This window comes from Vanacampus margaritifer, chromosome 1 (assembly GCF_051991255.1).
Source record: "Vanacampus margaritifer isolate UIUO_Vmar chromosome 1, RoL_Vmar_1.0, whole genome shotgun sequence".
In the NCBI taxonomy this organism is placed as follows: Eukaryota; Metazoa; Chordata; class Actinopteri; order Syngnathiformes; family Syngnathidae; genus Vanacampus; species Vanacampus margaritifer.
This window is the reverse complement of record NC_135432.1, coordinates 44,914,708-44,942,078: the sequence shown is the minus strand read 5'-3', so window position 1 is coordinate 44,942,078 and position 27,371 is coordinate 44,914,708. Positions and strand designations below refer to the sequence as shown.

At 42.7% G+C, this 27,371-nt stretch overlaps 1 protein-coding gene across 3 annotated transcripts in view; it reads left to right on the top strand.

Annotated features, from left to right (window-relative positions):
• setd3 (SET domain containing 3, actin histidine methyltransferase) overlaps positions 1–27,371 on the top strand; it is a 152,560-nt gene that overhangs the window by 43,577 nt on the left and 81,612 nt on the right. For all 3 annotated transcript variants that reach the window (XR_013290060.1, XM_077555279.1, XM_077555280.1), the window contains 2 exons: positions 13,779–13,851; positions 20,600–20,856. Coding sequence is in view for 2 of the 3 variants with exons in the window: in XM_077555279.1 (XP_077411405.1) it covers positions 13,779–13,851; positions 20,600–20,856 (330 nt within the window). In the remaining variant the exon portion in view is untranslated. The remainder of the gene's footprint in view (positions 1–13,778; positions 13,852–20,599; positions 20,857–27,371) is intronic.

The following is a 27,371-nucleotide window of genomic DNA, read 5'->3' as shown; positions in this document are numbered from 1 at the left end:
CTGTGGTACTCTTTGTTGGCATGAAACCATACTGCTGCTCACAAATGTTCACCTGTACCCTCAGTCTAGCTTCAACTACTCTTTCCCGTAGCTTCAAGTACTTTTTCCATCATCCCATCACTCTACTGGCATCTGTCAACACACTTCCGTCCCTATCGTTTATTACCCTAACTTGCTGCACGTCCTTCCCATCTTTGTCTCTTTGCCTTGCCAACCTGTATAGATCAGTCTCTCCCTCCTTATTGTCCAACCTAGCATACAAGTCATCGTAAGCCCCTTGTTTGGCCTTTATCACTTCTACTTTCACCTTACTCTGCATTTCCTTGTACTCCTTTCTACTTTCTACAGTCCTCTGTGTCCCACTTCTTCTTAGCTAACCTCTTTCTCTGGATCCACTTCTGCACCTCCTCATTCCACCACCAAGTCTCCTTATCCCCTTGCCTTCCAAATGACACACCAAGGACTGTCCTACATGTCAATAATAAAAAAAAAATAATAAAAAAATAATAGAAGAGCCTACCAGGACTAACATTGGCCCGGCTTTCACTCGCTGATGAGGGGGGATTTCCAACCAACGCTCCCTTTGCGGGGCTCGGCTCTTTTCCTGCTGGACTAGTAGGTAGCTTTCCATGCTCAAATAAAAATTAGTATGCTAATGTTAGCTATCAGAAATTTGTGTGATATCAATGAATAGCCATCAGCTTGACAGTTGGCCATTCCACACTGACCTGACCAGTCATGCAACACTCAAAAGTGCTGTAAAGAACTAGATTGTGTTGTGTGCTTTCTTGTTTCCGAGTGCTTGTGATTGCATCGCAGGAAGGGATGTGAATGCATTGGAGAATCTAGCAAGAATGGATGTACAAATATCAAGTCTACACAAAAATCTTAATTGGTTACGAAGACATCTTTCATCAAAGGCAAGAAGTTATGGCCATGTTCAGCACAGCAGCAGATTTATGAATGAATGTGGACTAGCGATCCATGCGTGTTCAATTTGATCCTCGTTTACGACTTTGTAAGCTGTCTCAAAATATATAGGATTGGAACGCTTGTTCAATGGACAAAAACATTAATTTGCATGCTTATTTCACACAACTGTCACTAGGTGGCAGCCTGAACAACACATAACAGTGCATCATGATACATAGTCATCATACATTACAAACTTGCGGTGCCAACTATCATCCACCCATCCATCCGTTATTTGAACTGCTTATAGTCACTGAAATTAATAGAAAACAAGGTGGGTAAATGCAAATAACGAATCCTGCTACTTTGCAAAACTTAAAGGTCTCATATTATTCAACTTTTCAACATACTAAAATAGTTCTCAAATGTGTAAAAGACAAATTGACTTTGGATCTAATATTTTTGCTGTCCCTAAATGAGCCAAAAAACGCTGTGTTCAAAACAGCCTGTTTTAGGAGTGTGTCACTTTTATGTAAATAGCTGCACCAGGCCACGCCTAGGCCATACCCTTCTATCTCGAAGGGGCAGTGATTTTGGTCTAATAGGCATGTGCTAATGTTGTGAATGGAAACGACTGGCCATCGGGGCAGAAGAAAAGAAAAATATAAAAAAGTATTTTACACATTTGAGAACTATTATAATATGTGGAAAAGTGGCATAACGTTTTATCATAAGAAAAAGTAGCATAACGTTACTACAGAGACTATGTTGTAGCGTTAGTTTGTGATTGTTTAGGAAATGATTATTTTGCCGTAACCAACAAATCTCTTGCGACCGTTATTTTGCCGTGAATGTCTCAGATTTGCCACTTTTGATTTGCTTGTAGACATTTACAAGCGGTTCTTAATAACACAAATTCACACATTTAGGCCACTGCACGGTCGCAACGTGCAAGCCGCTCCTCGCGGCCGGTTAGCATCACAAAGTCATGTCAACTAGGTGGTGAGTTGCCAGTCGCGGCAATTAACCACCGTGGATTGTATCTTGACAAAACAATACGCAACCGTTTCATATTATCCAACCACCGTCTGCTTTATCACATCTGACCTCTTGTAACCAAACAACCTCCACACGACAAATGTAGCTCCCACTTTAGGCACTAAAAATACACCAGTAATATGGTAGAAGGTGCATATCTCTCATTAGAAAGGATAGGAAGGCCCCGTGGTTCCCTCTCCCCTCCCCCTTCCTCCCCCTTTCTTCCTCTCCCTCTTCACCTCTCCCCGCCCGTCCTCCGCCTCCCTGTCCCTTCTCCCTCGTCGCCCTTCCTCCTCCTCTCCCCCTCTCTCTGCGGCCCTGCCGCTGCCTCCTGCCCTTCCTGTCGTCTCCTTCCCCCATCCCCTCCCCCTCCCCTGTCCGCCCTCCTCCCCCTCCCCTAGGCTGGGGGTTCCATCCGTGGCCCGGGTCTCGGCGCTCCGGGGGAGTGGGCGGGATTGGTGTTGTGCCCGCCCCGCTCCGGTGGGCCTCCGGGCACTTCGGGCGGGCCCCGGTATCCGGGGGGCGAGCCCCGCCGGGGTCCCGGTGGGGTGGGTGGGGGTTTTGGTGGGCGGGTGCGCCTCCCCCCAAACCCCCCCCGCCCGGTTGGGGGGGGCCAAGCTGGTCGCTCCTCTTAACTCACTGCACTAGTTTTGCACAATACATTTTAGGGCACATAACACACTTTGGGGGGGAGTGGGGTGGGGTGGAGACACCGTCTCCGCCCTGCAGCTCCCCTCCAAATGTTAATGCACCACACAACTGGGGGGGCATTGGTTGGGGCGGCCGCGGTATGGAGCAGTGCTGCAGTCGCCTGTCCGTGTGCACCCCCCCCCCCATTAATTTATTTTAATGCACCAGATACGCTCATTGACATGCCTGAGGGGCGGGTGGATCGGAGCAGGGGGGGATATCATTTCCCTCTGCTCCGGTGTCTGGGGATTTGGGGACCTGGGGGCGGTTGGGGCTGGGTTGGGGTGGGTGGCGGGGGGGTCGCGGGGGGAGCGGGGGTTGTGGGCCGGTGGGGTGCCTGGTGGGCCTGCAGTGCCCCGTCCTGCTGCGTTGGGTTGGGGGCGCGGGCCGCGTTGGGGTGGGGGGCGCTCCTGCTCCGGGGTTTGCTCTCCGGCCGGTGGCCCCTGCGGGGCCCGGGGGTCGTCCTTTGGCGCGGCCGCGGCCTGGGGGGCCCTGAGGTGTTGCGCTTGCTCTGTCCTGGCGGGGGTCGACGGCTCCCCTCTTTGGTGGAGATTTTCATGCATGCTAGATCCACCACACCAGCATCTATCGAGACTCAGACACAATTTGTTTCTCCCTCAGGTCATTGATTCGGTGGAGGCTGGTGTCTGTGGATCTCACTCTGCTTCGTCTGTCCTTTCTACCTTTCCTCAGTTTCTCCTTTGGGCCCTTGAGGTTTCCCTGATTTGTTGGAGTTTGGATGTCTCTGGGGTTGGTGAAGGTTAGTGGCCCGGTGGGTGGTGTCTGGTCGGTGCTGGGCTTCGCTTTTCTTTCTTTTCTTTGGTCCCCCTTCGGGTCTCCTGGCGGCCCCACGACTCTGGCTGGATTTTGAAGTGTTCGGTTTAGGTGAACGGTATGGGAATTCTTATTTATTTATTTTATTTTTTTCTCACGCACGCACGCACGCACACACACACGCACGCACACACGCACAAACACACATACAAAAAAAAAAAAAAAAGGGGAGAACAATGATGATGACATTTCAAATGATCAATACTGAGATCTCCCAGAAAAAAAAAAAAAAAAAGAAAGGATAGGAAGGAAGGCTAAATCAAAAATGTTAAACTTATATCTTTCCCGTTTGCAGTCGTGTCACACTGTTGGGACCGATCCATTATGTTTAAACGTATTGCAAGTCCAGCTCTGAACAGGCTTTCAGTAACAAAACAGTCCTTTGAGAAATGATGTCGGTACACGTCCTTCAAAAATAAAATTAATCCACTGTCTTCTTAAAGACTTGGGATGAAGGAAGCAACCACTTTTTCCTGATTATTGTTGGAGAGGGGAGGGGAAGAAAAAGGAAGGAGCAGCCAGCTTCTCAAATTTCAGTGGGCGTGACAAACCTTTGCCAGAGGTGGTTGAGTGCACTTCTGTGTCTTTTTGACGTCACTAAGTCACGGAAGTTTAATCTGCCTGTTTGAAGCACACATTTTAGAAAGGAGGAGAAAGCTAAAGAAGTCGTGGACGGACTTATTTCATACCCGATTGGATTGTAGACAGGCCGGGGATGCATATTATTGATTGAAAACCCAACTAAAGTTCATTTTAATACTATGGGACCTTTAACTAAGGCCTTGTCTACATATAGCCGGATATTTTAAAAACTAATATTTCCCGTGTAGAAAAGAAGTCTGCTCACATTGCCTCGTTTGTTTAAAAAAAAAAATGCCATAAAAAATGTACAGTGGCATGCACAGACATTTTGGGGGGCAAGTGCTCTGGGGGGCACTTTTGCGCAAATGGAATACCCTTGTAGCGATTATTTGGGTTGCCGTAAAGGCAAACGAGAAATTTATACTGAGGGGAGTTGTAATTTCCTCAGCAACTTCTGTGGGCACCACGTTGACTTTGCTTGTTTGTAGGAGCAAAATAAATGATAAAAATCCTATTATAAAGTAATCATAATCTGAAGTTGCTACTTCAGTTAATCATGGAGTTCTTTGCTTTAATAAGAGAATTACTAATCCACTCAGAAAACACAAATGATTCGGCAGAAATTGACTCTCTAGAAAACAAATTTATTTAGTGAACACACACATATATCAGTCACAGCCTAACCTATTAATGTGAATTCAAGATAAAAAGAAAACATGCAACCTAAGATAAAAAGGGAATGAAAATGGTAGATGGGGAATAGAGATGGAAGTGTTTTGACCTGTCAATCCTTTTATATTTGAATCAAGCGTTGCGCCAGTGGTTTATGGTCAGATTGCAATGAAGGTGTGATGCGTGCGGGGTGGCTCAAGTCAGGGGCTCAAAGAAGGAAGCCGTGTGGTCGCTCTAAGCGTGTTCGGCAACCACGTCTCTCGTGATGGTCAGGAGAAGTTCATGGGGCAAGACGAGAAGAGCGAAAAAGAGGGGGAAGTTCCTTCGCGCACTGGCATTTAAGCTTATGTCCCCGGGGGGGGGTCAAGCGGTCCCGCCTCTTCCGTGCGCTTGAAGCAGACTTGGTCGACTGAGACCAAGCTTTTGGGATAGCATTTGATAATTTTTGATCAGAATTGACAAGCCAGATGCTTTATTTATCATTCTGAACACATATCAAACATTACCGCGATCATAAAGCTATTGAATCCGCTAAGCTTACTAATTAGTTAAACTTAGATGGCTGCAGAAGTTACACACATCAATGGCTGCAGAAGTTACACACCTCATTCATTTGAGATAGACATACAGGTTGTGTACAAAGATAAACAGAAGTCACTTGATGTCAGTCATAGAGTCCGTTTATGTCCCGAATTATGTAGACTTCAGGTTAATTACGAGCGGCACGATTCTTGAGGATAATATCGATAGTGGCCGCTAGAGGGCACTGTTGTACCGTATAACTTCCAAGGGGCGTTGTTTCCAAAAACATATGGCTGATTCCTGTCGATAAACCAGACCATAACAGTGGTCTGGGGACTGATAAGCAAGACTGCTTAACAGGCTTTTAGATCTCGGTAGGCGCTGAGGTATGTGTTTCCTGTGGGTTGTGAAAATGAAATCCAGTCCCTGCTGGAGGGAAATTCAAAGAGTTTTTCCTTTTTGAACTGTCTCTGGTTGGTTTGAGAAAAGTTACACAGAAGCCACAGAAACTAAGGCTATATAATAAGAAGCTAAAATCACCTGGCAGTGCATAAGCAGCACCCAGGCTTCGCTGCAGCCAGCCCGAAGAGGTGCTCTGTGCAGCTCGCAAGCATTTCCTCCAGTGGCACGGACCCCGCCACTCGCATCCCAGGGTCGCTGGTGTCATGTCTTGTTTCGTTCTGCCCTCTGCTGGCATTTGATTCCTGTCTTTTTTAGTTTTCATGAGTCGATGGGCGGAGTCCCTGCGTCTCACCTGCAGTCAATCCCAATCAGCAGCCTATTTAGACGAAGGACTCACGGGTGGAAGATTGCCAAGTTACTGTTCTTGCTAGTTGCCATTGCCACAGCATTTTGTTACCCTTATGCTTGTACCTGTTATCTCCTAGAACCTGCCAGTAGTACTTTTTCTCTAGTGTTTTTGTACTGTTGTGATTGTTCTGGTTGTTGATTTGTACGTATCTTGTTAGGTCTTTTGTTTTCGTTCCTAATCTTAGTATCTTCCTCCCGTGGTACTCCGTCCACCTTCCTTAATTAGTCATTTTGGTTTTCTGTAGGTACATGTTAACCTTTTGTCACATCACTTTTCGTTAGTATTCAGTCATGCGGCAAGCTCCTTTTGTTCAATAAAAACTGTAAAACTTGCCCACCATTTGCGTTGCATTTAAATCCTTCACTTGCTCTTTTGCTCACACCTAACAGCTGGAGCGTTCACTGGGTAAAAATTGAACACTTTCCCGCTTCCATGGATGACTTCCAGGAGCACATACAACCACCAAGAGCAGCCAGTTGCTCCCTCAGGATCCCTGGTTTGCCGCCCGGGTACAAGGAGGCAGCCCTGGCTCCAGGAGGACCTCCAGGAGACCAGGGATTTCCAAGAATTTACCCGGGCGGCAGTGGTTGCTCTCCTGGGTAAATTGTGGGGCCATGTCTGCCCATTATCTCCGGAGCGGAATGTCGTGGAGTGACGGGACCGACACTGAGGGTGCAATAGACATGTGTTTGATGTGTTTGACGAGCTTGATCGCTTTGTTGGAAAAACAGTTATTTTGTTGTGTTACCTTTAAGAGGATTTATTTCCTCACTTTAACAAGCTTTTTGTGCCAATGTACATTCAAATCTGATGATCTAACTGATGAGCACCTGTTGGCTTAAGTACGAAACAAGGGTGACACCTAAGGGCCATCTTGGTGACCCACATGCTACAACACGAAATGGCTCCTACGCACCGGCCCCTAATTGTGATGGTTTACAAACAGAACAATTTAAAATGTACAACAGAAAGGAGCCATAAACAGTACAATGAACATATACATATTTTGATGCAAAATATACACTGCGAATTTTCATGCAACCTCATGTAGCAAAGTATTGATGTAGGCCAGTCCATGATAGAAAACTTTACATGTATTTTTCTCTTAGCTTCAACTTGCTTTACCTATAGAAATTTGCAGGTTTTCCTATACCTATTGCTAAATACATCTGAGACAATTACTGAATGGGCATTTACCTATTGACCATTCACATCGACGTCACGTGATCACGTGACTGCCGAATGACGGACGGCAGAAGGAAATGATTGTTGAATGGAAGTGGACGTGACCCGGAGCGACTTAGTGACTTCTATTTTACAAATTAAAAGTTATTATTGCCCATAGAGCCATGGAATCTATTACTTCAACCAAAGTTCGCCTGTCAGTCGAAGTTGCACATTTAGTCGGCACTCAGAGTGCGATATTTACTTAAGTTGGAGATCGCTAGTTTGAAAACAGCCCCTTACCCTCTGTTGCCTGCTGTTTTTACCAAGTTAATCAAATCGCCGACTTAGCCTGAATTCACAGCGTTACGACCTATGTCATTATGTAGTCAATGCCGTCTCTCCTCCTTACACTGGGGTTGATTCAAAAGCTTGTCACTGGCTGAGTCTCTGGGACGAGCAGTTAACTTCACAACACGTTTTCTTTCATTTGTGTATTGTTCGATCCAACCTTGGTGGCCTTGTCCAGATTCAAAGAGTTATGTGTAATCATAATTCCTTTTTTCCACAGGTTAATTGTCATTTAGTTTCATTCTCACCAATGCAAAGCATTGGATTTGTGGTATGCTAGTTTACACACAATCTAACCTCCAAAGTGGACCATTTCAGCAAAGTTAAGAGTTGGTAGATGTTGTCTCCATCTAGGCGTCGTCCATCAATCAGATGTCCAACACGGCGTCCCGGCTGGTGCAGGTCCTTGAACGGCGTGTGGTGTCCCGGCAGCTCCAATAGCCGGCTGGGATGCAGCTTCCTGCAGGGTGCGCGACATTCCAAAGGCTCCAATAGCCCTCCAACTGTGTCCTGTCCACAGCATTTGCCAGGTGTAACAGCTGCAATCTGATGAGTGGACGTGGAATACCGGATGATCTTTGAAAGTCAGTGGGAGCTAGAGCTTGACAGAGACTGGATTGACCACGGACTCTATTTCGAAGGGACCAATGAAACGGGGATCCATCTTCCTGGACCCACCAGCCAAATGCATATTCCTTGTGAAGAGCCACACTTCCTGACCCGGGTGAGTTGGAGCAGGTAGCCGCTGACTGTTAGCGATCTGTCAATTGCGGTCAGCGGTGCCTGAAAGTGTGGCTCTGGTCTCCCACCACACCTGATGGGCTCTCCGGAGGTGATGCTGTATCGATGGGATGGCCACTTCCCTTTCCTGCGAGGGAAACGAGGGGCTGGTATCCATAAGCTGACATGAAGCGGGGGTGGTCTCTGGCAGAGGAGACGAGTGAATTGCGGGCATAGTGAATGGACCAAGACGGTGACAGACACAGCGAAGAGCGGCTTCCAAGTCTTGATTGACCCTTTCTGTCTGTCTATTTATTTGTGGGTAAAGCCTGAAGAAAGGCTTCTAAGGCTGCACAAAATTTTGTCCACACACGTGATATGAACTGGGGGCCTCAGTCCGAGACAATGTCAACGGGGTTTCTTGGACTTTGGCAGGGCAATGAAATAAGCAATTTTAGAGAAACAATCTACTACAGTCAGTATTACGGTGTTTCCTCGGGAAGCAGGGAGGCCAGTAATAAAGTCCAATGTCACGTGACCACAGACGGAATGGGTAAAGGTCGTAGCAATCCTGCTGGAGGTCGATGGGAAGCCTTACTGCAGGCACAAACTAAGCAGGCACTGATGAACTCGACTATGTCGGTCTGCATTCTAAGCCACCAAAACCTCTGAGTGATGACGAAATGCGTGCGTCTCGCTCCGGGGTGGCAAGCGACCCGCAAAGCATGTCCCCATTTAAGCACCTTTTTGCGCAGATGGTCGGGGACGACCAATCTCCCCTCTGGACCTCCGTCTGGAACTTGTGCATGGTGGAGGGCTTCTTGGACTTTTCTTTTTATCTCCCACCGTAATGCTCCCACCACCCGGTCACTTTGGACAATGGTGTCATTGCTGGTGTCCTCCACGGCAGGATCATGGATCCTAGACAACGCATCGGGTTTGGTGTTGGAGGAGCCATTTCTGTAAATCACGGTTAAGTTGAACCGGGCGAGGATCAGCGCCCAACAAGCCTGTCTGGAGTTGAGTTGCTTGGTGGATATAGGCAAGGTTCTTGTGGTCCGTGAAGACTAAATTGTCCCTGCAGAGCTAGAACGATGGCCACCAACTCATGGTTACCCACGTCATAATAAGCCTCAGCTGAACTGAGGCGTTGGGAAAAAAAGGCACAGGGGTGGAGCCTCTGGTCGACCGGGGAGCGCTGCGAGAGGACTGCTCCCACTCCGGAGTCCAATGTGTCAACCTCGACAACAGAGTTCAGGATTATGATGATTCAACACTGGTGGACATGTGAATAAATCTTTGAGTTTGACAAAGGCGGATTCAGCTTCTGGGCTCCATTTAAACTGCACCTTATTTGACGTGAGCCTCATCAGAGGTCCTGCTCTCTGGCTATAATTTCGTATGAAGCTGCGATAAAAATTAACGAAGCCCAAAAACCGCTGTAACTGCGTCCTCGTGGTTAGGGTTGGCTAGTCGATCACTGCTTGGATCTTCGCGGGGTCTGCTCTCATGTGACCCTTCTCTACAATGAACCCCAGGAATTGTACTGACTCAGAATGGAACTTTCATTTCTCGGCCTTCACATAAAGTCGGTTCTCCAGCAAGCGTTGTAACACCATTCTGACATAGTGACGGTGTTCACTGAGATCTTTGGAAAAGATTAACTCTTTCACTGCCAGACATTTTCAGAAACGGGTTGTCGCCAGTGCCAGCCGATTTAAGCATTTTGACTGATCTTTCAAGGGCCACAGAAAATGTTGTGTTTAGATTATGGAAACACACATACTACCAAATGAAAGATTAGACTCTCATCTTTCATCAGAAAAAAAAGTTTGTTTCTACCTTATTCCGTTCTTCAGTAATCAACAATAGAAAATGGTTACTTTCACCGAAATTCTCTGTTTTGAAACAAAAAGCGGAGAAAAACGGCTTTTTGTGAAACGATGTTATTTCATGCACTCTAGTGAATTGTACACTTCTTTTTGTCCATGAATGATGCCACAAACACCTAAATAGTGCTTTACTTCTGTAAAACGCTTTCACCAACAATGAAAAAGTGTTTTTTGATTGCAAAATACGTTTATTTCCATTCAACAGTGTAACAATTTGACAAAACAATTTCGCAAACTATTTACAAATGTGTGCAACTGTGGTACTACTTACAATTATGTGGATGTTTCAAATACAGTTTTTCTTTTTGTAACGCTCTCCTGCGTGCAAGGAGAGGCCGCTGGACTCGCACAACAGTTTACTTTCACTTTGTCCGTTTCGCGTGCAAACGTTACTTTCTTGACAGCCTTTTTTTCCGGGGAATAAATAGCAAGTAGCAAACTGTACACACTTCTCCGATGAATATGCATTGGACTCGGAGCACTCTCCATCGTCCGATCGTACGTCCGCCTGTGCGTGCTCGATTGTGCTCCACATTTATGACGCCGTCATAGCCGCCGCATCAGCGGTTCCAATTTCGCCGTCAAGCTCGGATTCACCTTCATCATCACCGATGATGATCATCGTCGTCATCAATGTGCTCCTTTAGCGTTGGTCGATGGCTTTCTCTTGTAAGTGTAGAGCTGCTTTGCAAACGGGCACCACTTCCTCCTTAGCCATCTAGCCCCCCCCCCCCCCCCCACGTCTTCTAATGCCGCGTCAATGCTTTCCTTCCACGGAGTCATCATCATCATCATCATCATCGATGATGATCATCGTTGTCATCAATGTGCTCTTTTAGCGTTGCTCGATGATTTTGGGCTTTGAAAAAAACGGCTCGGGCGTGAGCTCCTTGCAAACCAGTCGCCATTTTTCCTTTGTTTTCCATTCTGATCTCCTGCTTGACGCTCTAGCTCTGCCTCTACTGATGCCCACCCGATCTTGTCAAAAGACAGTCATCGCTGCTCTCTAGGGGCCAAAAATAGTCCTTAGGCACAAGAGATCTAATTGAAACTTTCACCAGACATGCGGAAGGCTTCCCCCCACCCGTTTCAAAAAAAAAAAAAATTGGATGACGTCTTTTGACGTCATTGGCAGTGCTCCGTAGATTTTTACTTGACGTCTTTAAACGTCAGTGGCAGTGAAAGAGTTAAGATATCATCAAGGTAAACAAAACTGATTGAGCATGTCTCAACACATCATTTATTAGCTGTTGAAAAACAGCTGTGTAAGTGACCTAACAGAGTTTTAAATGGTGTCTTCCACTCATCTCCCTCTTTCATCCTCACCAAATGATACGCACTCCGGAGATCTAATTTGGGGAACACTGTTGCTGTCTGTAAGGGAGCAAAAGCTAATAATGTCGTTAAGGCCCTGGTAATCTACACACGGACGTAAGGTTTTGTCCTTCTTATCAATGAAGAATAACCCGGCACCCACCGGCGAAGACGAAGGGCGGATCAAACAGGCAGCTAGTGACTTAGTTTATGTACTTGTGTAACGCTTCCTGTTCCTTAGGACACCTGGTACAGTTTGGAATTTGGTAATGGGGCATTCGGGACAAGGTTTATTGCACAGTCATATGGACAATGTGGAGGCAAGGATTGGGCATGGTCTTTGCTGAATACCTTTTGCAAGTCATGATACTCAGAAGGAACGTTATCCAACTCAATGACCTCGAGACTAGGTTTGTCTAATGGTTGACTGACGTCCTCAGTGGACTTCAGGCAGTGGGAATGGCAGTAAACAATTCTCTATGGCAGGGATGTCCCAGTAAATGTCACAATTATGCATCTTTAACCATGGAAGGCCTAAAACGACAGGGGAAGATTGTGCTGGAATGATCAAGAAGCGACGTGTCTCACTATGGTTGCCAGAAAGTGTTAGATTAAGGGGAGCTGTAATGCGGGTTACTTCAGCCAGAAGGCGTCCGTCGAGATCTAACACCTGTCTAGGTTTTTGAAGTCGGAGGGTAGGACAGTTAAGGACCCCTAAAACTCCTGCAACTCCTTAAAGTTCTGTATCGTCCTCATAATACTCACACTGGTGGTTGGTGCTGGAACTGGCTTACTGGTTCGTTGCCCTCTCAGAATCGAAGCAGGAGCAGCACTACGCGGAGGTCTAATCGAGCATGAAGATACTTGGTCACCTAGTTGACCACAGTAGAAGCAGGCCCCAGTCTGGATGCATTGCAGTCGCTCGGCCTGGCTGAGACGTCCTCCGGCAATCTGCAAGGGCTCCTCTCCAGAAACTTGGTCTTTCCTCACTGGCTCTATGACAGATGTCGCAAGCCCAAGACCACCTCCAGGATCCGTTGGGACCGTCACGGTCGTACGCGAGGAGTACCTGGGACGCTCCATGCAACGTTCTCTCCACCGCAAGCAATTGTCCAGTCATATGGCAAGAGCGATGAGTCCTTCTAAATCAGTTGTTTCATCCCTGACAGCTAGCTCATCCTTTACTCGCGGGTCCAGGCCCCGGCGGAAAATATTACATTGAAACCACTTTCGCCTGCTAGTATACGGAATTCAATGGAGTAGTCCGCAACAGAATGGTCCCCTTGGGCATAATCCATCAGTCTACTTCCAGCTTCCTTGCTTTTGACAGGATGATCAAAGACTCTGAATTTAGACAGAATTTAGCCCCTCCCTAAGCTCAGTCAAGGACTGCTCATGACATCCAACCAACTGTCTCTGGGAGGCCAGGGCATGACACAGCTTATTTGAGTCTGTGGGATCCATATGGTCGGACGATTCTGTTATGTTCACGAGTTGGATCAGAAAAACGCAGACACAAATAATAGTTTTGACATTTATTTCTAAAACAAAGCTTCATGTATATTAAGGCCTTCCACAGTTAACTATAGGCATATAATGATTAAATCGTACCTTGACACCATGACAATGTAATTTTTAATGAAATATTAGATTTCTAATGCGAAAGTAAAACGCCTGGTTCAGTAAAACCCTGCCTTCACCATTCATTCAGTTGTGTTCAGCAGCGCAAGTATTACTTGTAGTAGTTTACACAAGTATCAGCCAGAACAAATTTTAAGACGGCCAATTGTCATTTCATTGAACTTTAGCATTGCAAATGTGAAGGATAATTGATTGCTTTGAATTCATTTGGACAGACTGTTTACTGATAAAGGCTACTTTTCTCAGTATCCCATGGAAGTCTCAGAAAAAGTGGGCGTGCGTTTAGTCCTCAGAGGCAGTGCGGGGGTGTGGATCCGCTCCTAATGACGTCAAACAGTGTCAACAGTTCGTTTTCTCAGGTTGGGGGTTGCTGGTGCTTGGAGAGCAGAATGACCTAGAATTCCTCATAGAGGGGCAAATGGAGGAAAACACAACTTTTGTGATGTTTTTGGTGAGGAATTAGCATTTTAACAGCTAAAAGCTCCAAAAAGTTTTTTTTTTTTTTCGACGTTGCTGTCCCTTGAAAAGGGCTTTCCTTCAGCTGTTAATTTTTATTGCCAGGAAGCATTGTTTTGTAGAAATATTCTACCAAACATTTTTTCTTACTTTTTGTGCTGGTTGTATTTTTTGCATAGGCAGAAGAACTGTTCTTGTGCATTCCGAGGAAGATGCTGATGACTTTGGAATCAGCAAAGAATTCCATCCTTGGTGAGCAATTTAGATCATTAGTAGTGTGAAGACAACTAAAGGTTTAACATTTTATTTTATACCAAATATTGGTTCTGAACCCCGGTCCTCGAGGACCCCTATCCAGCCTGTTTTTCCATGTTTCCCTCAGTCAACACAGCTAAGGATCGTTATCAGGCTTCATGCAGAGTTTGCTGATTAGCTGATTATTTGAAACACCTGTGTTGGCTGTGTGAGACATGGAAAACAGGCTGGATAGGGGTGCTTGAGGATCGCGGTTGAGAAACACTGCCATATATAATATGCATTATTAAAATTTTGGTAACACTTTATAACGATTGTTAGTTAATTATTTGCATTGATTAAATATGAAGTCATGTCCACAGCATTTGTGTGTTAATAGTAGCTATTTGAAGGAATATCACTCCCGAAGTCGATGCTAATTTAATGGGATAGTGTTAATTTCGTCAATGAAAACTAAACAAAAATAATTTCGTCGATGCACATTTTTACCGGACTAAAACTAGACTATACTAGACAAGACTATAACCCCCATTATTAAACAATAACTGGGACTGAATCAGTATAGTTTTTAGTCGACTCATTAAGACGAGACAAAAATGTACTTCACTTAATGAAAACTGGACTAAAATCTTTGGACATTTTAGTTCATGAGCAAAAACGAGACGAAAATTATATGATTTTGTAAAATCTTGTCTCTGCTAATCTGTCACTGTGACACATGAAAGAGGCTAATAATTTGTCCTCTTTTGCGTGTTCCAAAAACTTGAAGACAGATTTATTGTAAGAAAAAACACCTTGCAAAGATGATTTATTAAAACAGAGATCTCCAGACTTCGGGACAACCCTGAACATCACGTAGGAGGTGGAATTTTCAGAGTGCCCATTGTGCCCCCTCCCTTGCGGAAGAGGGCTTCTTATAGTATCGAGCTTGGAAAGTGAAACGCCTTTTAAAACACGTTATACAACAGATTTGCAGCTGTGCCGATCTCCAGACAAAATACATTCCCCGGGTACTTTTTCTCAAAACAATATCTCACAAACAAGATGAATCAGATTTAGAGTGGCCGTGAGCGATGGCGCAAACAGAGTGTGTGTGTGTTCGAGGCAGATTCTGTTCTCACGAACAGAATGTGTTTTCGCACACTGAGAAGGAATTTTAGACTAAACAAAGTGTATGGCTTAGGTTAAGGTCAAATTATACTGGGTTCAACACTATTTCACCTACTTTACACATCTATAAAACATTTCAACATGGTTAATATATGAAATAAAGAATTAAAATGTTAATAATGTCTAACACACACCTTTCAAATCTGCAGTTAGCGAGTGCAACATGCACAAACACATGGGACAGGTGGATTCACGGTGAAACATAAAAAAAAAAGAAGTAAACTACAGTTAAAACATTAATCCAACGGCTATAACGTTCCAACAATAATGCTAATCCGACCGCTAACTAATGGAGACTAATTTACTAGCACATAGCCTGGGTCATAGTAGCCACTTGTTATGGGACTGCTGAGCGAAGCAAACAGGCACATATTGTTATCCTACCTAGGAAATGGGTTTATTGTTGCGTTTATTATTATATCATTTTCCAGCCCGTACCGTACATCGCACCGGGACAAATGAGGTATCAAACGATGCGGCTCGATCTGACTCGCTGCGCTATTATTTTTCTAGGAATTCCGAGTTACCATGGCGACGCAATTCCCAAAAAAAGTCCCCATTGGAATGAATGGGAAACCGAAAGTGATCAAATCAGATCAAGCACCTTTTTCCAAGACACGCTGCGCGTGCATACGTTAACCGACTGATATGAATTTTAGCTCATTTTGTAGCATTTTTTCTCATCTTTAGCTTAGTGTCGAAATTTTTTTTAAGGAATGTAAGCTCTCCCCTCTGTGCGGGTTCAAAGACAGTGAGCAAACGGGAGACAAATAGCCTTTTAACATTGGTGTGTATTGCGACGGCTTCAGTGGAGCAATTAGCCTCTGAGTGCCGGGAACCAAAAAAAATCTATTTCCAAAAGTTTCACTTCAACTCGTCACCATGGCCACAATCTTTGCTCACTAGACATCAAATTCTCACATGTTGTAGTCACAAGTGTCTTCTTTCAGACAAACTAACTTTTATTTGGCTAAGGTACGATACGATACGATATACTTTTATTTTCCCCGTGGGGAACTTTTTCCTGGACTCCGTTTACAGTAAGGAAAAAAAAACAACAGAATAGAAAGAGATAAAATCAAAATTAAATAAGAAGTGCAGCAGTAGTTTACAGTGAGAAAAACAACAGAATAGAGAGAGATAATTAAAATAAATAATACACACACACTCCTACATATATATATATTGCACCACTTAGTTAATGTCGGTTATTAAGTAATTTGATGGATGTCGGCAGGAATGAGTTCTTGTAGCAGTTTTTCCTCTTCATTTTGGATAAATCATAAGTTTTCAACCTACTCTCATTTAGTCATTTTTCATCCGACAACCGGGTCGGCGGCCATCTTGGCCAATTAATTAAGTACGCCCAGGATTTTCGCCACTCCGCTCACCCAGGGCGGCGGCCATCTTGGCCAATTAACTCTTTGACTGCCAGACGTTTTCAAAAACGGGTTGTCGCCAGTGCCAGCCGATTTAAGCATTTTGAGTGATCTTTCAAGGTCCACAGAAAATGTTGTGTTTGGACTATGGAAACACACATCATCTGTTTCTACCTTATTCCGTTCTTTAGTAATCAACAATAGAAAATGGTTACTTTCACCGAAATTCTCTGTTTTGAAACAAAAAACGGAGAAAAAGAGCTTTTTGTGAAACAATGTTATTTCATGCACTCTAGTGAATTGTACACTTCTTTTTGTCCATGAATGATGCCACAAACACCTAAATAGTGCTTTACTTCTGTAAAATGCTTTCACCAACAATGAAAAAGTGTTTTTTGATTGCAAAATGCGTTTATTTCCATTCAACAGTGTAACAATTTGACAAAACAATTTCGCAAACTATTTACAAATGTGTGCAACTGTGGTACTACTTACAATTATGTGGATGTTTCAAATACAGTTTTTCTTTTTGTAACGCTCTCCTGCGTGCAAGGAGACGCCAGGACTCTCACAACAGTTTACTTTCACTTTCACATTGGTCCGTTTTGCGTGCAAACGTTACACTTTCTTGACGGCCTTTTCTTCCGGGGAATAAAAAGCAAGTAGCACACTGTACACACTTCCTCCGATGAATATGCATTGGACTCGGGGCACTCTCCGTCGTCCGATCGAACGTCCGCCTGTGCGTGCTCGGTTGCGCTCCGCGTTACGTCATAGCCGCCGCATCAGCGGTTCCAATTTCGCCGTCAAGCTCTGATTCACCTTCATCATCATCGTCATCAATGTACTCTTTTAGCGTTGGTCGATGCCTTTTGTCTTGTAAGTGTAGAGCTGCTTGCAAACGCTCGCCATTGCCCGTTCCCTCCTCCATCTAGCTCCATCTAACGTCTTCTACTGCCGCGTCAATGCTTTCCAACCACGGAGTCACCATCATCTTCATCATCGATAATGATCATCGTCATCAACAATGTGCTCTTTTAGCGATGCTTTTGGTCTTTGAAAAAAACGGCTCTGGCGTTAGCTCCTCGCGACCGGCCGCCATTTTTCCTTTGTTTTCCATTCTGATCTCCTGCTCAACGCTCTAGCTCCGCCTCTACTGACGCCCACCCGATCTTGTCAAAAGAGAGTCATCGCTGCCCTCTAGGGGCCAAAAATAGTCATTAGGCTCACGAGACCTGCTTAAAACTTTCAGGAGAGCTCCGCAAGCCTTCCCAGCACCCGTTTCAAAAAAAAAAAAAAAAAATGGGAGGACGTCTTTTAACGTCTTTGGCGCTCCTCCGTAGGTTTTTGCAGAACGTCATTTAACGTCTTTGGCAGTAAAAGAGTTAAATAGGTACGACAAGGACTCTCTCCCACTCGCCCACCCGGGTCGGTGACCATCTTGGCCAATTAATTAGGTACGCCAGGGACTCTCTCCCCCTCGCCCAGCCGGGTCGACGGCCATCTTAGCCAATTGATTAGGTACGCCCAGGAATCTCGCCACTCTGCTCGCCCAGGGCGGCGTCCATCTTGGCCAATTGATTAGGTACGCCCAGGATTCTCGCCACTCTGCTCGCCCAGGGCGGCGGCCATCTTGGCCAATTAATTAGGTACGCCCAGGACTCTCTCCCCCTCGCCCACCCGGGTCGGCGGCCATCTTAGCCAATTGACTACTATTAAAATTACTACAAGTACTACTAATACTACTACTACTACTTACTACTACTACTACTACAAGTACTTGCTTACTACTTACCACTATACTACTACTACTATTGCTACAAGTACTACATACATGCGTCTTTCCACCTTGCAAGAGTCAGCAGTCCCATTCAAAATTTCCGCGGGAATTTTTCTAGTTGATATATTGTAATTGTGTGAAGTTTGTTTTCATCAAAAAAGATGAGAGAAAATTTTATGTGAAATACTTTTAGATCTGAAATGTTGAATATAATTTGCTGACAAAAATATATAGAGGGGTAAAATGATTGTCCTGACTAAAACTGGACTAAAATGTTGTTTCTGTTGACAAAAAAAAACCTACACGAATAAAAAAGTTTTCTTGGACTAAAATAAAGACTAAAATGCTAGATTTATAGTCAAATACTGTGAGGATGAGGTTGACTACGATAAAAACTAACAAGCGTGATTGAAACTGGACTGAAACAGATTCAATGCTAAATTGGCGGATAGAATTAACACTACAATGTAATCCCCCATTGCCTTTAGCATTAGCGCAAACGATGTTTTAAAAATAAAGCACATTTTGTATTTAAATATACAATGTGCATAATTAGGGCCCGAGCTGCAACCGCTGCGAGATCCCTATTGTTTCTGTATGAATTCTTCTTCTTTATTCTCCGCAAATGAACTAATTTTTGTACGAAAACTTACCACACTTTGCACACTCTTTGGGCCCGGCAAAAAATGTGATATTATGAAGTTGCCATAACAGCATGTCTCTAGCGTACCCAAGCGTGGAAAAATATAAACCAATCCCGCCACGTTTGACAGAGGGCTACGAAAATTGGCAGGCACGTGTAGCACCCTGAGACTGTTATACATTATTAACATTTTTAATACTTTATTTCATATATTAACCATTGTTATACATGATTAACATTTTAATTCTTTATATTAACCATGTTGAAATGTTTTATAGATGTGAAGTAGGTAAAGTAGTTTTGAACTCAGTATAATTTGACCTTAAGGTGGGACACATTGTTTGGTCTAGAAGTTCCTTCTCTGTGCGAAAACACATTTCTGTTCGTGAGAGAGAGCGCACACTCATATAACTATGTTACATTAGGAGCTGTTGAGTTCAACTTGTTTGTGAGATTTTGTTATGGGAGAAAGTACTGAGAAGTGCCTTGAAAGTATATTTTGACTAGAGACGAATACAGCTGTATCTGTGTGCTGAGAATTCTGTTTTTCAACCTGTATTTTTCCATTATATAACACATTTACTTATTCATGAGGGGCGGAGTTGGAGACACTGTTCTTGCAATTTGATTGTAATAAAGTGTGGGCTCTTCAAGAGAGGAGGGGCATTATTGATCTAAAAACTGTTTGAGTTTGATTCAATGATGTAACGGAGATCTCCGAAATAAATCATCCTGCGCAGGAACTCTGTTAATTTCTTATCCCATAATTTGATTTATTGGACACGCAAAAGTATGGATTTTTAATATACCTTCTTCAAGACGCACAGAAAAGTCATTAGAAACCATATCCTAAAATGTACAGGAAGTGAACTATAGTCATTCTTTTTGCCCATTTGCCCCAAATTTTCATCCGATTTCCTTTGAACTTGGCATGTTATCATCTCAAGACCAGGGACAACAACTCAGGGAAAAATCTTGACTTTTCGAAATACTATGAGGTGGGCGAGGCATCAAATTTTGCCTTTAATTTTTCCTTTGTCACGAAAGAGGAAATGCTTTAATAACTCCCCTGTACAAGCTCCAAAAAATACTCAAATTTCACATGTATCTCAACTCATTTGCTCCCAAAAACGTATAAATATGTTCTATTTTAAATGTTTTAAGTGTCCCAAAGACTTATTCATATGCTTTTTTTATGCTAGAGCATACAAAAGGCTTTTATGCAGCCTCTCAACTGCAAAGAACGGTTGAAGAAATTGTAGTTATTACACAAATGGCCAGCAGGTGGCAGCAGAGCAAAGGAAATGAACCAGCACCATGTTGAAAAAAACCCTAAATTACTTAGAATTCTAAAAATATTTGTGAATAATGATGAAACTTAGCTATATTCTGATGCTAATTTCTGCAAAATGGAAACAGAATTATATATATTTTTTCCTGGTGAAAGAAAACACTTGAATCTTTCTTTTGGTAGGTTCCATGTTTTTATTGCAATAGAGCACAATATTCTGTGGGCCTTGTAAAATCAATCAAAAGTCAGTAAAACAGCCGGGAGTAAGGGGTTTGCTTCAGTAAAAATGTCTGGGAATGAATGAGTTAATAGTCACAGCCTGAAAACATCTATGATAAAATTCAGTTATACATGTAGCGCCACCTAGTGAAGACAAAAAATGTCATACTTTCCGTTTTTATCTACTGTGCCGATCTACTGTGCGTGTGGCATTGTCATTTGTCAAAATGGTATTGAAATTCAATGACAACTTTGTGTCTCAGGACCTCTGCTACGCCAGGACCGAATTTTGAAGACAATGGGCAATGTGGCACTCGCCCTCCACCTGCTTTGTGAGAGGGCCACTCCTACATCAATGTGGCTGCCATATATCCGCAGTCTTCCCCAGGATTACAGTACCCCACTGTACTACCAGCCAGAAGAGGTGCAGCTGCTTCTGAGTACACAAGCCATTCAAGATGTCTTTAGCCAGTTTAAAAACACAGCACGCCAGTACGCCTACTTCTACAAACTTTTACAGGTAGGGAAACTTACGTTTTGCATTTAGAATACTCTGAACAGGAAAAAAAGTCATTGTATATGAATAACAGAATGTTGTCAAATTAGGCTGCGTTAACACTGCAGGGCGTGATGCCCAATTCAGATTTTTTTCTTAAATACGATCTTTTTATGAACCGTTCACATTACAAAAACAAATGTGACATCTAATGTGAACACAACGCGCCTGTGATGCGACTTGCATGCACACGTCGAGTGACGTGCAGCCAAAACGATGACGACCCGTTGCAGTGTTCACGGAAGTTAATATTATCCCGACTCGCAAATTTTTTTATTCTTTTATTTTATTTTTTTATTTTTTTTGTAGAGCTCAGTATTGTTCATTCGATTTGACATGTCATCATTGCTCTCCTTTTTTATTTGTTATAAAAAAATTTATATATATATATATATATATATATATATATATATTTTTTTTTTGTATGTGGGTGAGTATGTGTATGCGCGTGTGTGTGTGTGCGTGCGTGCGAGCGTGTGTGTATTCATTAGTTCACCTAAAACCTATTAAAAAAATCCCATACTAATAATATAATATAATAATAAATTGCCAAATGCAGAAACATCAATGTAAGTTATCACAATGTGGTGGCTCTCGCTAACAGGCAGAATTAAGTAACCAGAATTAGGTTAAAACATTCTATATACGTAGACCATGTTTCTATAAATTTTGATATTTGGTTTTTATTTGAGGCAGATATTTTTTCCATTAAAATGTGATTTATGAGGAGGTTAGACCATTGGTCAATATTCAGAGTTCGTTTATTTTTCCAGTTAACAAGAATTGTTTTTTTTTGCGATAGTAAGGGCTACAAGTGTAGATTGAAATTGTTTATGTGGTAAGTCAGTTGTTGTTCGGTCACCTAGCAAACACAAGTTTGGAGATAAAGGTATCCTACAGTCCAAAATAGCGGAAAGTTTTTCTAAGACTTTAGTCCAGAAATACATAACCGGAGTACATAACCATAAAGCATGAACATAAGTGTCTGTAGTGTTTTGTAAACATTGGAGACAAATGTCGGAGTCTGAGAGTCCCATTTTCTTCATCATATATTGAGTAATGTATGTTCTGTGAATAATTTTATATTGGATAAGTTGTAAATTTGTGTGTTTTGTCAATTTAAATGCGTTTTCACAAACTTGAATCCAAAAGTCAGATTCCGGTGCTATAGACAAGTCTGTCTCCCATTTCGAGATGGGTAAAGACATTTTATCAGTATATGAAAGTAACTTATATATTTTTGAAAGTTTTTTTGTTGTTGTCGGAGAAAGCTTGTTAATATCTTTAGCTAAAACAGGTGGTTGGAGCGTACCCCGAAGTGTTGGAATTTTTTTCTTTATCATATTTTTAACTTGTAGATAATGTAAAAAATTTCGGTTTTTTATTTTGTATTTTTGGAGCAAGGATGTATATGATATAAACATATTATCTGAGAAGAGATGGCGGAGATGTGTAATTCCTTTCTGCTCCCACACACCTAAATAAAACGGTTGGTTGTTAAGTTGAAAGTCGGGGTTATGCCATAGGGGAGAAAGCCCACAGGGCTCCACTTGGGCTTTTGTAATTTCTAGTGCCTTCCACCAGGCAGTCAGGGTGGCGGAAATCATTGGGTTTTTAAAACAATTATGCCGCTTAATCGATGTTGTAATAAAGAGTAAATCTAGAAGTCTGAGGTTATTACAATCCTTCTGTTCTAGTTCCAGTCAACAGTTAATGTCTCTGTTGGGTTGTGCCCATAGAACGATATATTGTAGCTGGTTAGCTATATAGTAGTACATAAAATTCGGTGCCTCTAGACCACCTTTGGATTTACTTTTCTGAAGAGTAGATAAACTAATCTTTGCTTTTTTTTTATTCCAGTAAAATTTTGTAACGGCTGAGTCCAACAACTGGAACCATTTAGCCGTAGGTTTAAATGGAATCATTGAGAAAAAATAGTTTATTTTGGGTAAAACTTTCATTTTAATGGTGGCTATTCGTCCTATTAGAGAAATAGGAAGATTATTCCAGCGCTCCAAGTCACTATAAATGTTATCCAGAAGTGGAGAAATGAATTAAATCAGTTAATTTAGGTGAGATTTTTATGCCTAAGTATTTTAAATTACCTATAGGAAATGAGTAGTGTGGGTCCTGGCTTGCAGGGTTCCATGAATTTTCTGTAATAGGTAGAAGTGTTGATTTTGTCCAGTTAATAGAATAATCTGATAACTGTGAGAATTTAGTTATTAAATTAAATACTTCCCCTAACAAAGCAGCCGGCTTTTCTAAATAAAGTAAGATATCATCGGCATATAGATTAATTTTATGTTCTGTTACCCCAGAGTGAATTCCTTGAATCCTTCTTTCCTGGCGTATGGCTAATGCAAGTGGCTCAATAAATATTGCAAATAATAAAGGGGATAGTGGGCATCCCTGTCTTGTGCCTCTCTGTAAAGTAAAGCTCTGAGATATAATCCCATTAGTAGTAACTGTAGCTTTAGGAGAATCATATAATACTGATACCCAGTGGATAAATGATTTCCCAAAGCCAAATTTATTTAAAACAGCAAAGAGGAAGGACATGTTAACTTTGACGAAAGCTTTTTCTGCATCCAATGATATAATAACTGCCTTTTTATCATACCGCTGTGACATGCTAATAAGGTTAAAGTGTCTCCTAATATTATTAGTAGAGTGACGATCTTTAATAAAGCCTGTTTGGTCGCTATGAATGATTGTCGAGATTACTGTTTCTAGTCTAGATGTGAAAGCCTTAGTGATAATTTTAATCAGTGTTAATTAGTGAAATCGGACGGTAACTTGATGGAAGGGTGGGGTCTTTTTCTGGCTTTAATAAAAACTTAATTGCTGCTGTATTCATGTGTGGGCGTATGTAACCATTAGTTTTGATTTCTGTTACTACTCTTAAGAATAGTCGAGCAAGCATTAACCAGAAGTGCTTAAAAAATATAGCCGGATAACCATCCGGGCCAGCTGCTTTGCCATTAGGCATACTATCTAGAGCACTGTACAACTCGTTTATAGTAAGTGGCGCATCCAACATATCTTTATATTCAGTGGTTAACTGAGGTATATTTCAGTTACTGAGGGAATGCCTCAATATGCTCAGGGTTAGGCCTGTTATTTTCTGAGTATAGGTTGCGACAATAGTTATAAAAAATGTGATTAATTTCTTCTGGTGATTGTGTGCATTCACCAGTTGTCCCTTTAACTCTTTCACTGCCAGACGTTTTCAGAAACGGGTTGTCCCCACTGCCAGCCGATTTAAGCATTTTGAGTGATCTTTCAAGGTCCACAGAAAATGTTGTTTGGACTATGGAAACACACATACTACCAAATGAAAGGATTGGACTCTCAGCTTTCATCAGAAAAAAAAAGTTAGTTTCGAACTTATTCCGTTCTTCAGTAATCAACAATAGAAAATGGTTACTTTCACCGAAATTCTCTGTTTTGAAACAAAAAACGGAGAAAAGGAGCTTTTTGTGAAACGATGTTATTTCATGCACTCTAGTGAATTGTACACTTCTTTTTGTCCGTGAATGATGCCACAAACACCTAAATAGTGCTTTACTTCTGTAAAACGCTTTCACCAACAATGAAAAAGTGTTTTTTGATTTCAAAATACGTTTTTTTCCATTCAACAGTGTAAAAATTTGACAAAACAATTTCGCAAACTATTTACAAATGTGTGCAACTGTGGTACTACTTACAATTATGTGGATGTTTCAAATACAGTTTTTCCTTTTGTAACGCTCTCCTGCGTGCAAGGAGACGCCAGGACTCGCACAACAGTTTACTTTCACTTTCGCATTGGTTCGTTTTGCGTGCAAACGTTACACTTTCTTGACGGCCTTTTTTTCCGGGGAATAAAAAGCAAGTAGCAGACTGTACACACTTCCTCCGATGAATATGCATTGGACTCGGGGCACTCTCCGTCGTCCGATCGAACGTCCGCCTGTGCGTGCTCGGTTGTGTTCCGCGTTACGACACCGTCATAGCCGCTGCGTCAGCGGTTCCAATTTCGCCGTCAAGCTTGGATTCACCTTCATCATCATCGATGATGATCATCGTCGTCATCAATGTACTATTTTAGCGTTGGTCGATGCCTTTCGTCTTGTAAGTGTAGAGCTGCTTGCAAAACGCTCGCCATTGCCCGTTCCCTCCTCCATCTAGCTCCATCTAACGTCTTCTACTGCCGCGTCAATGCTTCCCAACCATGGAGTCACCACCCTCATCTTCATCATCGATGATGATCATCGTCGTCAACAATGTGCTCTTTCAGCGATGCTTTTGGTCTTTGAAAAAAACGGCTCGGGCGTGAGCTCCTCGCGACCGGCCGCCATTTTTCCTTTGTCTTCCATTCTCATCTCCTGCTCGACGCTCTAGCTCCGCCTCTACTGACGCCCACCCGATCTTGTCAAAAGAGAGTCATCGCTGCCCTCTAGGGGCCAAAAATAGTCATTAGGCACAACAGACCGGCTGGAAACTTTCACCACAGCTCCGGAAGCCTTGCCCGCACCCGTTTCAAAAAAAATAAAAAATAAAAAATTGGATGACGTCTTTAGACGTCATTGGCAGTGCTCCGTAGGTTTTTACTTGACGTCTATAAACGTCAATGGCAGTGAAAGAGTTAATAGCCGTTATAAGAGATTTTTCCCGATTGCGTTGAAGTTGGTTTGCAAGAAATTTACCTGATTTGTTATTATATTCAAAGTTGTTGTATCTCAATTGTTGTATTATAAATTCTGTCTTTTTAGTTAGCATATCGTCTAATTGTATTTTTGTATTTTGTAAGTCAGTCCATATTTGGTTATTTGGGTTTATTGCGTACTCATCCATCAGTTGTTTAATTTTATCTTCCTAGTCTTTTTCAAATTTTTGCTCCTGTTTCTTTTTATAAGATGAATATGATATAATTTTACCTCTAATTACTGCTTTCCCAGCTTCCCAGAGAAGAGATGGGGATAGGTCTGGAGAATCATTTATTTCCAAAAAGTCTGCCCACTCTTTTCTTATAATTTTATCAAACTCTGCGTCGTTTAGCAGTGAGATGTTAAAACGCCATGTCGGTGGTGGTTTAAAGGTATAATCAACTTGTAGGGAAAGGGAGACTGGTGCATGGTCGCTAATAATAATAGGATGTATTTTTGTAACAGTTTTATCAGCAATAGAGTTATTTGTAAGAAAATAATCGATTCTTGAAAAAGACCTGTGCACAGCGGAAAATAAGGTAAATTCCTTCTTATTTGGATTTTTAAGTCTCCAGCTGTCGACGAGGCCAAAATCATCCATATATTCCCGTATTACTTTAGTAGATTGTAATGGCCTTATACATGTTGTATTATTAGAACGGTCAATTAATGGATTTAAGACTGTGTTAAAGTCTCCTTCAATAATAATAGTAGAGTTCGCTGCTAAATCAAACAGCTAATAATCAAACAAAGTTTAGTTCCACCAATGCCATTTAGAACAGCCAGGGAGTGGAGTTGGGGTTCCGGAATAGTTGGCCATCGATGTATAGCTTATCGACGACCATCGCAGTCCGTTTACCCTCCTGCCTATTTTGTTTCATTATAGGAAACAGTAACTTTCGCCGCTCATTAATCTCTCTCGGGAATTGGTCATTCATTCCAAATGAGGTCCCTTTAAGCTCCCGTCCTTTACTTTTAACGAATTCTTTCTGTTTAAAATGCTCAAACTTGGCGATAATTCGACGGGGTCTGTTGCCCCTACGGGCTCCAAGCCGATGTACCCGGTGAAAAGAGATGTTATTTACCGACTCCTGAGGAATTTTTAACGACGTCGTCATAATTTTTTTTATCTCAACCTCTGGATTGTCAGTGGTATTCTCGGATATACCTGAGAATATTAAATTCTCCCGCATGCTATGGGATTGAACATCTAGAACAGTTTCTTTTAGTGTTTTATTCTCCTTTTTAACGGTTTCCATCTCGGCTGAAACAGCCGCGAGTGAAGAGCGTAGCTCGGCATTATCCCGTTGGAGGTCACTTACCTGTTGGCTGACGAATTCCAAGCTTACCCTTAATTCTTTGACGTCCTCGCTGATTAGGGAGAGGACATCTAATTTTTTATTTATGGACTCCAGCATACTGACCGAAACGTCCGTAGTGGCTAGGTTGTCCGTGTCCGTCGCTGAATCATTTTTCCTCTTTTTCGAAGGTTTTCTCGACGGAAGGATTCTCCATCGCGCAGCTGTAAAAATATTCGTCGATGAAGCGTTCAAGGTCCTCCACGCTGGGTGGTATTCCAAATCTGTCGGATGAAAAAGAGAAGAAAAAAAAGAAAGACAAGATATATGATGGTTAAATTCGGATTAGTTTAGTATAATAGAGCTAGTTCTATCTTAGCAGCAGGGCGCCGCCATGTTGGGGTTTCCCGGTCTCGCTGTAGGTCTCGCGATAGTCACAGCATCTCGCGCAAGCGTCCAAGCTTCCTTAGTTCTTCTAACTTCCGACTCG